Source organism: Taurulus bubalis (genome assembly GCF_910589615.1).
Source record: "Taurulus bubalis genome assembly, chromosome: 1".
NCBI classification, from domain to species: domain Eukaryota; kingdom Metazoa; phylum Chordata; class Actinopteri; order Perciformes; family Cottidae; genus Taurulus; species Taurulus bubalis.
Window position 1 is genome coordinate 1,891,729 of NC_136589.1, and position 14,979 is coordinate 1,906,707.

The 14,979-nt window shown below is 43.7% G+C and overlaps 1 protein-coding gene and 1 long non-coding RNA gene across 2 annotated transcripts; both read left to right on the forward strand.

Moving 5' to 3' along the window:
* Positions 1-1,739: 1,739 nt before the first annotated feature.
* Positions 1,740-4,415, forward strand: LOC306742539. Its single transcript, XR_013771071.1, has 4 exons — positions 1,740-1,807; positions 2,327-2,358; positions 3,244-3,270; positions 3,519-4,415. It is a non-coding gene; the product is annotated as an uncharacterized lncRNA (long non-coding RNA).
* Positions 4,416-7,847: 3,432 nt separating this feature from the next.
* Positions 7,848-14,631, forward strand: LOC306743428 (uncharacterized protein; the record flags this gene model as incomplete). Its single annotated transcript, XM_079225935.1, has 15 exons — positions 7,848-7,908; positions 7,991-8,115; positions 8,268-8,411; positions 8,638-8,802; positions 8,880-8,976; positions 9,123-9,274; positions 9,345-9,501; positions 9,579-9,787; positions 9,884-10,001; positions 10,160-10,356; positions 10,864-10,955; positions 11,033-11,163; positions 11,251-11,440; positions 11,554-11,695; positions 14,482-14,631. 15 exons carry the CDS (start codon positions 7,848-7,850, stop codon positions 14,629-14,631), a joined length of 2,130 nt encoding a protein of 709 aa, XP_079082061.1.
* Between the last annotated feature and the right edge of the window lie 348 nt (positions 14,632-14,979).

Consider the following 14,979-nt stretch of genomic DNA (forward strand, 5'->3'; position numbering starts at 1 on the left):
CCAACCCTGATGACACATTAGTTTTACTGCCGATGAAAGAGCCTACATCCAACCCTGATGACACAGTAGTTTTACTGCTGTGCCGATGAAAGAGCCTACATCCAACCCTGATGACACATTAGTTTTACTGCCGATGAAAGAGCCTACATCCAACCCTGATGACACTTTAGTTTTCCTGCTGTGCCGATGAAAGAGCCTACATCCAACGCTGCCAACTCATCTGATCAGGAATTTTGCTCAGGACATTGGGTGTGTTCTTGCTGCGGAATTTATAATCACTGTGTAACTAGATGTGCCTTTCATGATGAGACTTAAATACTTGGTTATCTAACCTCTAACCTTAAGGTTCCATACTACAGCAAATGTCCCACTGACTCAGCATTAGACTCTGCATCGTGTGAAGATGCTTTTGGATGCAGCGCTCAACAGCAGAGGTCTTCAACAGGGTTTTTAGTTGATTATACATTTGTTTTACTTTTTTTATATCCAACATCTTGTAGCGAATGGATAAATGGAGGTGCTAGCGATACTAGCATCGGGCTGATGTGACCCTCTGCCCTGGTAACCTCCATCCATCCGAGGATAGATACGTTGTGTGCTCCTCATCAGTGTCAGACGTCTCACTAATGTCAGCATAGGCCATGAATGTGTGCATCCACATGGCTTGAGGATCCACTGTCCCCCTCTGTGTATGTTTAAAAAAGACATCTTTCCATTATTGTAATAGTTCAGTATTGTATGCAAGATAACATGTAACGTTTACGCATGGCAGTGGGACTAATAGGACATTACTCATTTCCGTATGTTTAAAATAAAAACATGAATAGCTTGAATAGATGATTATCATGCAATTGACAGACAATGTTTGTATTGACATGGTATCAGTTGACAAGGTACGTTTATAAATGGCAGTGGCACAATCACTGTACCTTGCACATGTTTAAAATAAAAACATGAATATGTGAACCTGTGTATTATTTGACTAGCTTAGTATTGAATGCACAATAACTAGGTATGTTTATACATGGCACTAGGCCTAATGTAACATAAAACACAATGTTATACAATATACATAGTCGGGGGTCCCTGCTGCATCTCTATCAGTTTGGGGTCTTTGGCCTGAAACACGTTGAAGACACCTGCTCTACAGAGATGTAAGTTCACGTTCATTATATGTCAGGATAATATGTTCATAGGAATCAATGTGTGTTCTGAACTACTGGTGGTGCTACTCTTAACTGGAGGAAGTGCTGTGGCGGTGAAGGTGTATTCATGATAGAGACACAAGATGGACTCGTTTATGAAAATGTGGACTGCAAAATCATTTCAATGTACACTCACTGGCCAGATCAGCAGACATGTACAATCAAATGCATTTTAACAGTCATATAATAAGTGCTTTATAGCACATGCTCTGCAAAGAGCAGGCAATGTTTTTCCAGTCTTCTATTGTCCAATTCTGGAGCGCCGTTCCAGTTGTAGCCTCAGGTCCGTGTTGTCCGGTGTGGTTTTCTGCTTCTTTAACCGTCTGCTTCAATGTTGAACATGTTGTTGTGAGACGCTCTTCTACACACCTCTGTGGTAACGAGTGGTTCTGTGAGGTACCAGTCTGGCCAGTCTCCTCTGACGCATGGCATCAACTTTGCATTGGACTGGATTTTTGATCTTCTTCCAAAACATTCCTACAGCATTAGGAACATTGTGCCTTAATGGCCACGCCTCATCAGCTCCCTATTTAAAGCATCGTAGCAATACATCTGTCAGACATCAGTCCCAGCAGAGAGACAGTGTGCTTCTTTCACCATTTGTAAGTATACCTTTACTTTGATCTTACAACAACTTTGTGTTATTACATGTATTGCTATCACATACAGGGATACTTATGTGTGGGCAGATGCTGAGCACCACCATGTCCTTCCTACTCTATACATATACTTTTGCATTTGATATCTGTATTGTACATCTTTCTCTGCATTATTGTCACTAAATTTGACAATTTGAATGTTAGTCTTGGTGAGACTGGAGACTACCCCTTCATATGTTGGTGGGAGCTGACTATATCAGTGTCTGTTGGCGACATCATATCTGCACAAATACACCACCTGTGTGAAATGTGTCAACAATTATTGTTTAATTAAACCTTTGCTTCGTGGCCCTGCTGGAACAACCACAACATATGAAACTGACCCACTGTGCGGTTGTCTGACTCAAAAACTATTGTGGATCACGTTATTAATAATAGCTCAGAGGATTTGTCTAGTTCATAATTCTGTTCATATTTCTCCTGCTGCATATTAATCCAATGCTTCTGTTTCTGCCCACACAGTGGCAACATGTGCAACCTCGTCCTAACTGCAGGTAAGATTGTTAAATTGAATGAAATGTACTTCTGTTGATTATTCATCAGAATCAGAATAATTTATTGCCAAGTATGTTTACACATACAAGGAATTTGTCCTGGCGGGACGTGCACAACATTTAACATTTAACAATAAATGTAAAACAGAGTGCAATAAAAAGGGAGCATGAATATTTACAATTGGGTCTACAGAATTTAAAAATTAAAGTTATAATTCAAATAAAGTGCACGGAATGAAGTGATTGTGTGAAAGTGTAAGAAAACATACAACAGTTTCATTTAAAGAAGGTAAAACTAAATTCCATTCAACTGGGTGACTGCAGAAATCTCAGAGAGTATTCTCTCATTAACAGACAAATACAGATACAGACTAGTGGACGAAGGATATAAGACCTGTGTTGTAATCTTCATCTATGCACTGACCTGGGGTCTGTACCACGGAGCATTATTTGAGGTCAGCAAGGTAACTTCAGGGTTCAGTCTCCATGGGACAGTTCAAAGTGACTCAAAGTGACAGCTGGCAAGAAATGAATTTGTAAATGGACGGATTTAGAATATGGCTGCTTCATCTTGAGAGCAAGATAGCTGTGTATATGAATGAATGTGTGTATTCTGGTGAAGTATTGTTTAACTTCTACGTATTTGTCCGATATTATAGTTTTCTCTTCGCTCTGCTGACGGCAGACCTGTCCCCCTTTTTATGTGAACGCGCTCGTGACACAGAAGAAACCCTGGGATGGTTTACTGAGTTGATAACCAGCGGCTGTTCGGTTTAGTTGAACCAGATAACTGAAACATACCCTGGGTATGCTGAACTCCCTTTGTGGTTCAGGTCCCTGTTAAGCTTTGTTGAAGCCGATACTAACCAGTCTGTCACTTTCAAGGTCTCTGTGTGGTCATCGCCAGCTTGGGTAAGTTTATAAACATGTATAATTCATAATCAACAGTCTTACTATTCCATGCATTACGTCCTTAACTCAACAAGCGTTGGATAACCAGGAAGTGATGGGGTGGTGGTTTTCAGTGTTTATATGATGCAATGCCATCATCTTCAATGTCATCCACTTTTACTACATTTATACATTTGTGTAATGCACTGAAAATATATGTGCTCTTTCAGAAACAGCTATTAACACAAATCTGAATCTGATTATTTTAGGTTTACCTGTCCTCGGTGAGCTTCCTTACAACTACTGTGTTGGCGAACCAGATGGAGACATCCCTAACCCTGATGACGAATCTTCTTTTATCACCTGCGCACATGGAATAGACAATGTCAAACAATGCCCAGGAGATTTGTTGTATAATCCAACCATAAAAGTCTGTGACCATGCTGCTGTCGTTACTGCTCAAAACACTAATGACAACTTCTGTAATGGCGAATCCGACGGGAACTACTTTAACCCTGATGACGTAACTTCTTTCATCAGCTGTTCAGGTGGAAACGACCACGTCTTTCAATGCCAACCAACTTTGGTGTATAATCCAAACACAGATAAATGTGACTATTCTGCTTCACTCATTGGCGGAAGGTTTTGTGTTGGCAAAGATGATGGGAATTACCGCAAACGTAGTGACCAAAGTAAGTTCATCAGCTGTTCAGGTGGAACAACTTACATCCGACAATGCCCAGGAGGTTTGGTGTATAAAAAACGCAAGGATCGCTGTGAATAACGCAGAAGTTAATCCCCCTAAAGAAAACCCTGGTCATGGAAAAGAAAAACATAAAAATACCCTTAAGACTGGCAGTCTTTTCACTGTTAAATTGCTGACGTGAAAAGTTGGACAGTGGTAAACTATGTTCATTTATCTGACATGCCTTACTTAACTTCATGATGGTTGTTTATGATACAGGCCGATGTCACTGATGGTGTATTTAATCATACGGGTGTGTTCTCTTTGGTTTGTGTTTAACCTTTGGTGACTGGATTTGTTTCACATTATGACACAGATGTCGCATATTGCATATGTATGTATGTGTCTGAATGTACATAATAGAACAATATCATCACGGTAAAATAATGAAACAATAAATCAATCAAATGCTGCAAATATAGCAGACGTGTAATGGCTTGTTTTGGGGAGTTTTGGTCTGTGTTGGGCTGCTCTGTATTGGTTGCTCTTTTCCTATCTGTTTGTAAAAATGAAAAACACAACAGAGACCGGTTCATAACCAATGCCATGATGATGTCACGGTGTTAGCAGGAGGTACAAGGATATGGAGGCAAACACAGATCACTCAGAGTAGTGGGCTAGACTCACCCATTAAATATGTCATCTCTTTTTGGGAGACAGAATTGATATGGCATACATTTGAGATGATATACTTTGACTCTAGGCCAGGGGGCGCTAACCCGCATGTGGCTCTTCTGCCCTCTAGTGCTGCTCCCTGAAGTGGACCCTCTTTCAAAGGGAACACCTCTTCTCTTGGAGCATGAGGTGATACCGTGTCACTATGATGTCACATCCTATCACGTCGCTGTCGAGCGCCTTTCCCTGCAGGTGTCGAACTCCTCAATCTTCACATCTTCATCCTCCTAAATTACTGACTAGCCGAGGTACATTGTCTATCAGATTTAGGGGAACCAAATTATGGAATGACTCCATACCACTTTACCACTTTACCACTATGACACCATTCACCCATTCATACACTGATGAGAGGAGCTACCATGAAGGAGCCACATCAGATTATCACCCATTCACACACCGTAGAACAGCTACGGGAGACATGTAGGGTTAAGTGTCTTGCTCAAGGACACATCCACATATGCTAGCGGAGCCGGGGATCGAGCCGCCGATCCTCTGATTGAGGGACGACCCTGCTCACCCCTGAGCCACAGTCGCCCTGGTGGCAGCATTACCAGTGCTTAGGAAATGCCACAGGGGTAGAACCCAACATCCTGTTGTCGGAGTAGCAGCACTTGGGAGAGTCTGGACTCGGGAGTCAGCGCTCGACCCGTCGGCGTATCTTTTTAAGTCGGCCGATTCTTGACAAAGCGACCACAGATTTGATGCTTAAACCACTAACTTCTCGCCTGAAAACATCCTGAAATTACATTTTGTGACTCAACAACGGTAGTATTCAGAGAATGTCAACTTTCAGTTATGAGTTTTCTCATCCGCCATTGTTCCCCGTTTGCTGGTCCGAAATGCATTCTGGGATATTGGCTCTCTCAAGTACGCTCAAGTCTGCTCTGATGCATCCTGGGTAAATGGGAGGATCAAGTCACATCCGGGCATTTTCACCGTTCTTGGCGAGAAGCGGACTTTTGAATTGGAACAGTACTTGGGCCGCGACTGATGACGTTTCACGAGTCCAGAGAACACGAGTCCAGAGAAGAACGCTGATTGAGAAACGGCCAAGGACTTCACAACAAGACAGGACACCAGACAAACCAACATCGACAACCGTGCATCCCATCGCGAAAATAACGTAATCATGAGAAGCACAAGACTTCTGAGGACGTTTCCGTCTACTTAAATATTTGTAAGGATTTAGAAATGAGATGTAGCTTCAGTTTATAAAGTGCTCACGTTTCCGTCATGAGAGAAAGTTGTGGTCCGATTTAACATGGAGGTTGATGGAGCAGTTGGCCGGTCTTCATGTTGCTTTCAGGCTTGCTGACAAAACAGTATACATTTGTTGGGTTCCACGACGCATGTGTACCACAAGCACAATATTTCCGACGTTTTCATATATAAATTATGCCTCAAAAGTAAATATTGTGGAGTGAATGGCAAAATACAAATATTTTTTCCGCAAGAGTCTGAAGCTCTTCCACACTCTAGCGATGACATCACCGCTCTAACCTGCGCCATAAACACCCATTGTAATCTCTGAAATGGTCCCCATATTTTCCTAAACTTGAACAATAATTACATGAAAACTGTGCTAGCTATCAAAAAATGCTCAATTGGGCAAATAAACTCCAGACTTTTGTCAACGTTTTAAACTTTAAATCACTTCTCTACGTTAAATTATGGCGAGTCACTATGGGCACAAAGATGAGTGTTTTTTTGCTCTCTTCACGCCGAAACCCCATTCAAGTCAATGGAACAATTTCTCGCCGTTTTTCGCGCTTTTCGGCAAAACGGCCGGTCGAAGCTCTTTGAAAACTCGACTTTATTCCACGGAACAAACATTTACATATTCAACTAATTATACTTGATTGCTGCTGTGAATCAGGAAGGATTGTGCAGGAAAGCACACTTTCCTTCAGGTTTGAGTGCCACTGACAAAGCTGTGTGTTTTTAACAAGCATTAGTGTGAAATGAGTTTAGATCAAAGCTCAGACACACGTGTCTTAACTCATCCTAACCATTTGAAATATAATTACAGCTGGAGAAAACTAAAACAAATCCCCAGAGTAATTTTGCCAAGAAAACAATACAGAAGTGTGTAATCCTTTTAAATGATTGTTTATATGATAACTAGGATATATTTTAGCTATAGTATTGGTAGTAATAGTAGTTATACTATTGGTCCTGATGACACGTCTAAAACAGCACGTTTTTGACCTGTAGGAGAAAGAAAATTTATATATTTAAATATATCTTAGACACTTCAATAAAAAAATTAAATCAACATGTTTCGCCATTTGGAGAAAACCAACTAGAGTATTAATAGCATCCCTCGTCTGAGCAACACATGAAAACCTACTAGTGTGTAACAGTGAAATGTTTTCTGTGTGAGAGCTCTGGCCTTTCATATTATTATTGTATGTATCTTTCATCCCAGTTGTTTTTATATCTTATTTTTTGTCCGTAAATTGCTGCTACTAAACACCAAATTTCCCCTTGGGGATTAATTAAGTATATATTCATTCATTCGTCCTGGTTTGAACACTGCAAATTACAAGCTCTACCCACTGGAAATCACAGAGGACAAAGGCCCACAAGATATTAACTAATATTAATGCGATTAATGTTCATGGTGGATACATTTGTTTTCCCAAACCTGAAACCTTTTTTAAAAGGAGAAGAGTAGACATTTGAACTCTGGCGTGAGGCAAAACATGATGGAGATCACCTGGTTTAAAACAGCTGCTGATGGTCTCACCTGTGTGTTGTAATTAAGGGATGTATATAACAGCTGGCGGTGGATCAGAAGGCAGTCAGTGTTGGTCTGTTGTTCAGTGCCTAGCGCTCCTCGCTGGATTCCGCTACTTCTTTTGTTTGGCTGCACTCAGACTGCAACATGTGGAGGCTTGGTAGCATGTAAGTTCAATTTCTTTTTTCGAAGACTGCTAGCTGCACACGTAATGTCTCTAAATGATGTGCTTTTACTTGTTTAAGATTGTTATGGAACTTGATGGCTGCAGGAATCCTCTTGGGTCAAGCAAGGCCGAATATGAAGCTCAATTCACAGTCGAGTAAGCCTGAACTCAAACAACGACTTTACCGTTGTTACAGAAAGTTGACTCTTCCTCACAAGCCTTTTCTTCTAACAGGCAGCGGCTTACACTCAGACTGTGTGGGTAATCTAATGAGGCTGACTGTGGACAAGGCCCTAGCAGTAGGGAATGAGCTTGAGGTGGAGGCCATAAGTGAGTCTACAAGGTGCTAACAAGCATGACTGGTTCCTCACTAGGAGAGTGGTGTCCTCATGTTTATCTTTATTCCCCCCAGACGACACCCAGCACATCGTGTTAACACCCACCTTGGCTGCTCAGTGTGGCTACAGCATGGAGTCTGACCCGTGGGGCGACACCAGAATCTACTCCTCTCTGCTGGGCTGCTACGTGGACAACAACGTATGTTTTGAGCTCATTTTATTTGACGTTTTATTATAATTTCCCAGTGAGGAAAACGTGTCATCAAATGTTTGGCATTAATTCCTTAAACTGCTTGATTTCAGCTCTGACTTTCCTCATGTCAAATTCTTTCTCATGCATTTAACTTGTAGGACGCTCAAACCTTTCATGTTGGCTTAAGGCTCCGGCTGTACGGCCCCAGTGGATCAGACGTGGTTTCCCACGATGTGATGCAGACGTGCCGCTACACTCGCTGGGCCTCTAGAGAGATTCTCTGCGACAGGAACTACATGGAAGTAGGTCACTAAACATTGATGGTTCTACCAACTCGTCTCTGAGAAACTAAGCCACCATTTCTTGTTCTGAGGTATCGCACCACATTTCTACTCCTGAAGCTAAGGGACCGGCTCAAGATGTTAAAGAGATCGACACCATTCCTGAAGTATGTGTAAAAAGTCCACTGTTGCTTTTCAACCATTTAGCTCATTGACTGGAGGAACTTATGACTTCTCTTCCCTATAGGCCTCTGGGGCAGCACATGGTATCTGGAAGTTGACATTTTACACCCCAGAACCAGTGACGATGGCGCTGAGGGAGGCTGAACAAGCCGGCTATGGTGCCATGGTGACCTCGACCCGTCTGGTGATGCGATCCCCGTACAATGCAGCAGAGACTTCTTCAGAGGATGTAAGCAACACGGCCATCTCAAGTGTTTTGCATTACACCTTGCTTCGAAGCATGACATTAAACCTGACCTCTCTCAGGTGGGTGGAGTCTCCATGGAAGTGTTCAGGGTGAGCGCCTACTACAAGGCCCCACATGGGCTGAGTGTGCTGAACTTGGCAGCTGCTTGTCCCACAGGCAAGTCTGGAGCACTCGGTGGATGGACGCTGTTGGCGTTGCATTGTCACACAGTTGCATCAACAGTTTTTCATTAACAGGTGGCGTCCTCTTCATCAACGATGTCATCTCTTGGCACGTGCCTCGCCGTGTGACACCTCTGGTAGATGGCAGCTTTGAAATTCTAGAAATGCACATGGGCATCAACGGGAAGAGGCTTGATGGATCTCAGATGGCCGCACGGGGGTACACGCTGTCCACCACAGAGTTCTACATGGTCATTGAGATCCCAGTGGGGTCGCCTGATGGCCACTACAAGGTTGGGATGTCTATCTTAAAAATGCAAGTCACTTTAGAGTAGTTTTATTAAATGTTGTGAATAATTGCAGAGCCATGCCCCAGATTACCAATACCACATCACCTACATTGTGGAGCCCATGCTTGAGGTACTGTGGAGGGCCACTGACACCCAAGATGATACCAGATACAAGGTTTTGTTCCCCATTGCAACCCCTCTTGCGCTTCACCCTCCCCACGTCCAAGAAGGTAAGTCTCATTATCTGGCAGACAATAACTTCAGGCTAGTGGAGAAGGCTACACACCTGTCTCTGTCTGTCCCTCAGATACTGTCCCAGAGTCCCGGGTGTTCAGCGTTCTCCTGGGGCCCCTTCTTCATGATGTGGTGCTGAGGAACATCACCTTCTTCACCCAAGTTCTCACCGTTGAAGAGAGCAATGGCAGAGGCTTTACCGTCCAGGAGCACCGCTACTCCAATGGAACCAAGACCATCTCCGTTTTAGTGCCCTTTGATGCAGATATTGTCCTGAAACATGTATGAAGTTATAGATGCTACATGTCACTCTGTGCCAGCTTATCTGCTCTGTATTGAAGCGTTTCAGTGACATGACTGGGCTGTTTATATCTGCAGAATCCTGAACCCTTGGTTACAACCTACTCCCTTTCTCTGATCTTTGGGTTCATCATCCTACCTGAAGAAAGTCCATTTGCACACCCAGTCGAGTTGCAGGTATCTCTGCAGGATGTTGGTGAGATATTTTTAATTGGTCTAAAAGATGTGTTATGGAAGCAAATTTACGATAATCTTCAGTGTCTCCCCTTATTGAAATGATGCCAACACAACCCCAGTGAGAGCCTAGGGGAGAAGGATGCTCAGTCAAATGGTGAACCTCTTCTCTGCTTTTAGAGCTGCCCACCATCACTGGCACCTGTGACCAGAACCAGTTTTACATCAGCGTGACGTACGGAAGTCAAGGCAACCATTTCAAGGCAATGATTGGACATCAACAGCTGACACCTGAGATGGCTGACTACCAGGTCCAAGAAAACGGCACACATTTCAGCCTCGTACTGCCGTACACTGCCAAGGACACAGCCTTCGAGGTTTGTCTCTCTATAACATCCCGCCATGAATCTTCTGCACTGGATGACTTCCCTCTTTGTCTTACAGCTGATCACCTCAGATTCAGTAAGAGCCCGCGTTGACTTCTTTCTGTTGCATGCCAGTAATGACTGGGTTCTTGCTGATCTCTTCTTGGCCTGCAACTTCCCCTTAAAAACAACCGGTAAGACTTAAACCTGTAGTTTTTCTGCTGATGAGATTGTAGGACATTGTCTTAGCCCTTACCACCTCTCCCCTCAGAGTGCTATCCCAATGGCACAATGACTGCTATGGCTGTGAAGGTGGATTCTGTGACTAATATCCTCCCAAGTAGGCTGACCCTAAAGGACCAGTCGTGCAAACCGGATTTCAGTGATGATCGCTTTGCATATTTCTCCTTCAGTGTTGCTTCCTGTGGAACCACTAGAACGGTAGGTGTTGGTTCACCTTAAATCCCCACATTATCTGTGTTAAACATTCTAATGCCTCTGGTCTTTATTTGTTTTAAGTTCTTTGACCACTACATGCTGTATGAAAATGAGATTGCCTCACCTTACAATAAAGGAGCACCCCCCACATCACCAGTTGGTCCGCAGTACAGGTAGAGGGACTCACTTATTTATCCTAATAAACTGTCTAGTGAGGGCACCCCTTCAGTGTAATTCTCTTTTCTCCAAGACAAACCATTTCCTGCTACTATGTGGTCAATGAGACTCAGACTGTTGGCTTTAGCTCCAAACCAAGACTCTATGAACCCACCGCAGAGATCGGCTCGGGACAGCTGATGGTGCAAATGAGGCTCGCCCAGGGTAACGTTGACTTTTATTAAAAACCTTCTCTTGCAAGACTGTACACTGTCTGGGCCATGTCTCTTTCTAATGACGCTTCTCCTCCAGATTCATCGTACGAGCTCTTCTACCAAGCAGAAGACTATCCAGTTGTACAATATCTGAGGCAGCCTCTGTATTTTGAGGTGGCGCTGGTTGAGTCTACTGACCCACATGTGGAGCTGATCTTGGAGAGCTGTTGGGCTACACTTGATGAAGACCGGGCGTCTCTGCCCAGCTGGGATATCATTGTGGACGGGTAATGAGTATCATACAACTAAATGCAATCTCAAACTTCAGGTTTGACTTGTAACAATCATCATTTGATGGGTTTAAAAAAGAAGCATTAAAATGTGTGTTATGTATCCCCAGCTGTGAGAATCCTGATGACAGCTATGTGACACTTTTCCATCCGGTTGTGAGTGACGCCAGGGTTTTAGTCCCATCCCACGTCAAACGCTTCTCCATGAAGATGTTCACCTTCACTAAAGATGAGGAGGTTCTGAAAGACGAGGTAAAATGAGTCGTGTCCAAATGAAGCGTATTGGCCGCATGGGAGCTCTGCTTAATAAACCCTTCTGTCGTCTACAGATCTATGTCCACTGTGATGCAGCGGTGTGTGACGCACACAGCCAAGCAGACGGTTCATGCAGAGGCCAGTGTGTGCAACCGCCACAACAGATGAACTACAGACACGAGAGAAAAGGAGTGAAACGGGGTAAGTGACACCTGGAATAACATTTTATCAACTAAATCTACGTGCAGTTGGTGATCGCTTTTTGTTTTTCTAGTGCGACGAGGAACCGACTCTACCAACCAAAGGCAAATCTCCTCTGGGCCTATTCTTTTAACTTCTGAATAAACTTGTCTTTAAACTTTTACAATCATCTCTTCACTCAATTTGTATCAAAGCTTTGAAAAGTCCTTTTGGTTTTCACCCTGCATTACACCATACATACCCACTGTAATGGTGACTCTTTGTATGCAGATGCGGTAGAAGCTGCAAAATGCAGACTTTAGAAATTGTTCATTCAAAGCATCAATCATTTGCTTCATTTTTGTAGCTGGGGGATATGGTCCATGTGCATTAAACTCTGGTTTTAAATTGTTGCCGCCTTTACAGGCGCTTTAGCCCAGAGCTTCACTAGACCAAATGATCCCATGCGCTAAAGCTTTTTGAAAGTGACCCGTTTCATGTGTGTTTCTGCTGAACTCGCCACAAAGTGAAGCGTTACAAAGGCTGCACCACTTGGAGTGTTGTGTTCAGTATCGCTCACAAAGGCCACGAGATCCAAAGTGCGGTTACCGTAAACAGAGCTGCCAACTTTTCAAAAAACCTTGGCGTGAGATTTTGTCGGGTGACCAAAATTTTGCCACACGTTGGTGCATTTAGCTCCACCAATTTGCCTGGATGGACACATGAAATAAAATGATACTACAGAGCCTTAAGGCATAAACGTCAGCAGAGAAACCACACAATAGAGAAACTGGTAGAACTAGTATGAACTGTATTGTAGAACAGAATATATGATGGGGTGTGAACATCAGTAGTGTGTGTAGGGATGTTGACGGTGCATAAGAAAACAATAAGTTAAGTAACAAACTAACTCTGCCGGCCCAGGTGCATTATAGTCACATGGTTATAAAAACAATATCAGTACTCATTAAAGGTTTACGTGTTGGTGCCATGCTGTCGAATCACACTCAAAAGCGACTTCGTCTGTGAGCGAGTGACGCAAGATCCCCGTAGTACCGGGCCGCACAGAAAGAATGAAAAACATAATAATCACAAAATGTTTTATTTTGAATGGGCGGATGCATCCGTATGTGCGTCTGAGCCTCTTAGTCTTGTCAAGAGGCTACGTGATAACGGATTAAATTAATGGCAGAATATCCTGAAAACCTGCAAGCAACATCCAAACCATTAATGTGAATACAGATCGTGATCGGTAGTGTTGCATGCTGCTGGGTGTGGAAACCATGAATGTGAGTAGAGATGCCAGGACTACTATACATGTCAGTCAGTGATCATCGACATCATTAGAGTAAATTTAACATTTTCCCTGAGCCATAGAATATAGTCGTGGCCGGCGATCTCAGAGGCCGCTTGATGACGGAGGTGGGCCGGCCCAACGCCGTCGGCCTACCGGGGAAATCCCCGGTGTCCCCCATGGCCAGTCCGCCCTGCTTTGGGGGAAATAGGATGTCTATGCAGCGAATAGGTTTACAGATGCGCTCCTTAGCGCCATCTATCGTCGGGAGTTTGAAAAGGAACGAATGCGCCTCGGCCCAAAATCAGAATTTTTTTTGCCGTGAGAAATTGGTTGTGTGGCGTGAGTGCGTGTGAAAACATGCAAAAGCGTGTGTCACACGGCAAAACCATGAGAGTTGGTAGCTCTGAAACCATCTCACCGCCACCCCAGATTTTGTTCAGATGTATAAATATCAGTATATTTGTTACTGGTTAAGAGTAAATGAAGATGACACACAGAAAAAGGTATCAGGTCCGCCTAGAAAAAAAATCACTTTCAGGATGATTATTACTTTGAAATGATGCAGCTGTAAGGTCCAACTCTAACCCAAATCATAACACAATATGTGAACATTCTCTAACCCAAATCATAACTCAATATGTGAACATTCTCTAACCCAAATCATAACACAATATGTGAACATTCTCTAACCCAAATCATAACTCAATATGTGAACATTCTCTAACCCAAATCATAACAATATGTGAACATTCTCTAACCCAAATCATAGCTCAGTATGTGAACATTCTCTAACCCAAATCATAACTCAATATGTGAACATTCTCTAACCCAAATCATAACTCAATATGTGAACATTCTCTAACCCAAATCATAACTCAATATGTGAACATTCTCTAACCCAAATCATAACTCAATATGTGAACATTCTCTAACCCAAATCATAACAATATGTGAACATTCTCTAACCCAAATCATAACTCAATATGTGAACATTCTCTAACCCAAATCATAACTCAATATGTGAACATTCTCTAACCCAAATCATAGCACAATATGTGAACATTCTCTAACCCAAATCATAGCACAATATGTGAACATTCTCTAACATGTCAAACTGTTGACCCTTTTAGACAACTTTATTAAGAACATCCTTTTTATAGCCACGTTTTGTCTGCATGGCTGGAACCAATAGTTCTCTCTGCAGACCTGACTACTCATTGTAGTCTGACTCTGTCCTGTCTGGTGTTGGGGGGCTCCTCCTGAAGTCCACTGTCATCTCCACAGTCTTGAGCTTGTTCAGCTGCAGGTGGTTCTGACCACACCAGAGGACCAGCTGTTCAACCTCCGTCTGTACGCAGACTCATCACCGGTCCTGATGAGGCCGGTGACTGTTGTGTCGTCTGCGAACTTCAGGAGTTTAACAGACGCGTCCCCTAAGGTGCAGTCGTTGGTGTAGAGGGAGAAGAGCAGTGGGGAGAGCACACATCCCTGGGGGGCGCCAGTGCTTGTGGTCCGGGTCCTGGGGGGCAACAGTGCTTATGGTCCGGGTCCTGGGGGGCACCAATGCTTGTGGTCCGGGTCCTGGGGGGCGCCAGTGCTTAAGGTCCGGGTCCTGGGGGGCGCCAGTGCTTAAGGTCCGGGTCCTGGGGGGCACCAATGCTTGTGGTCCGGGTCCTGGGGGGCACCAATGCTTGTGGTCCGGGTCCTGGGGGGCGCCAGTGCTTGTGGTCCGGGTCCTGGGGGCCGCCAATGCTTGTGGTCTGGGTCCTGGGGGGCGCCAGTGCTTAAGGTCCGGGTCCTGGGG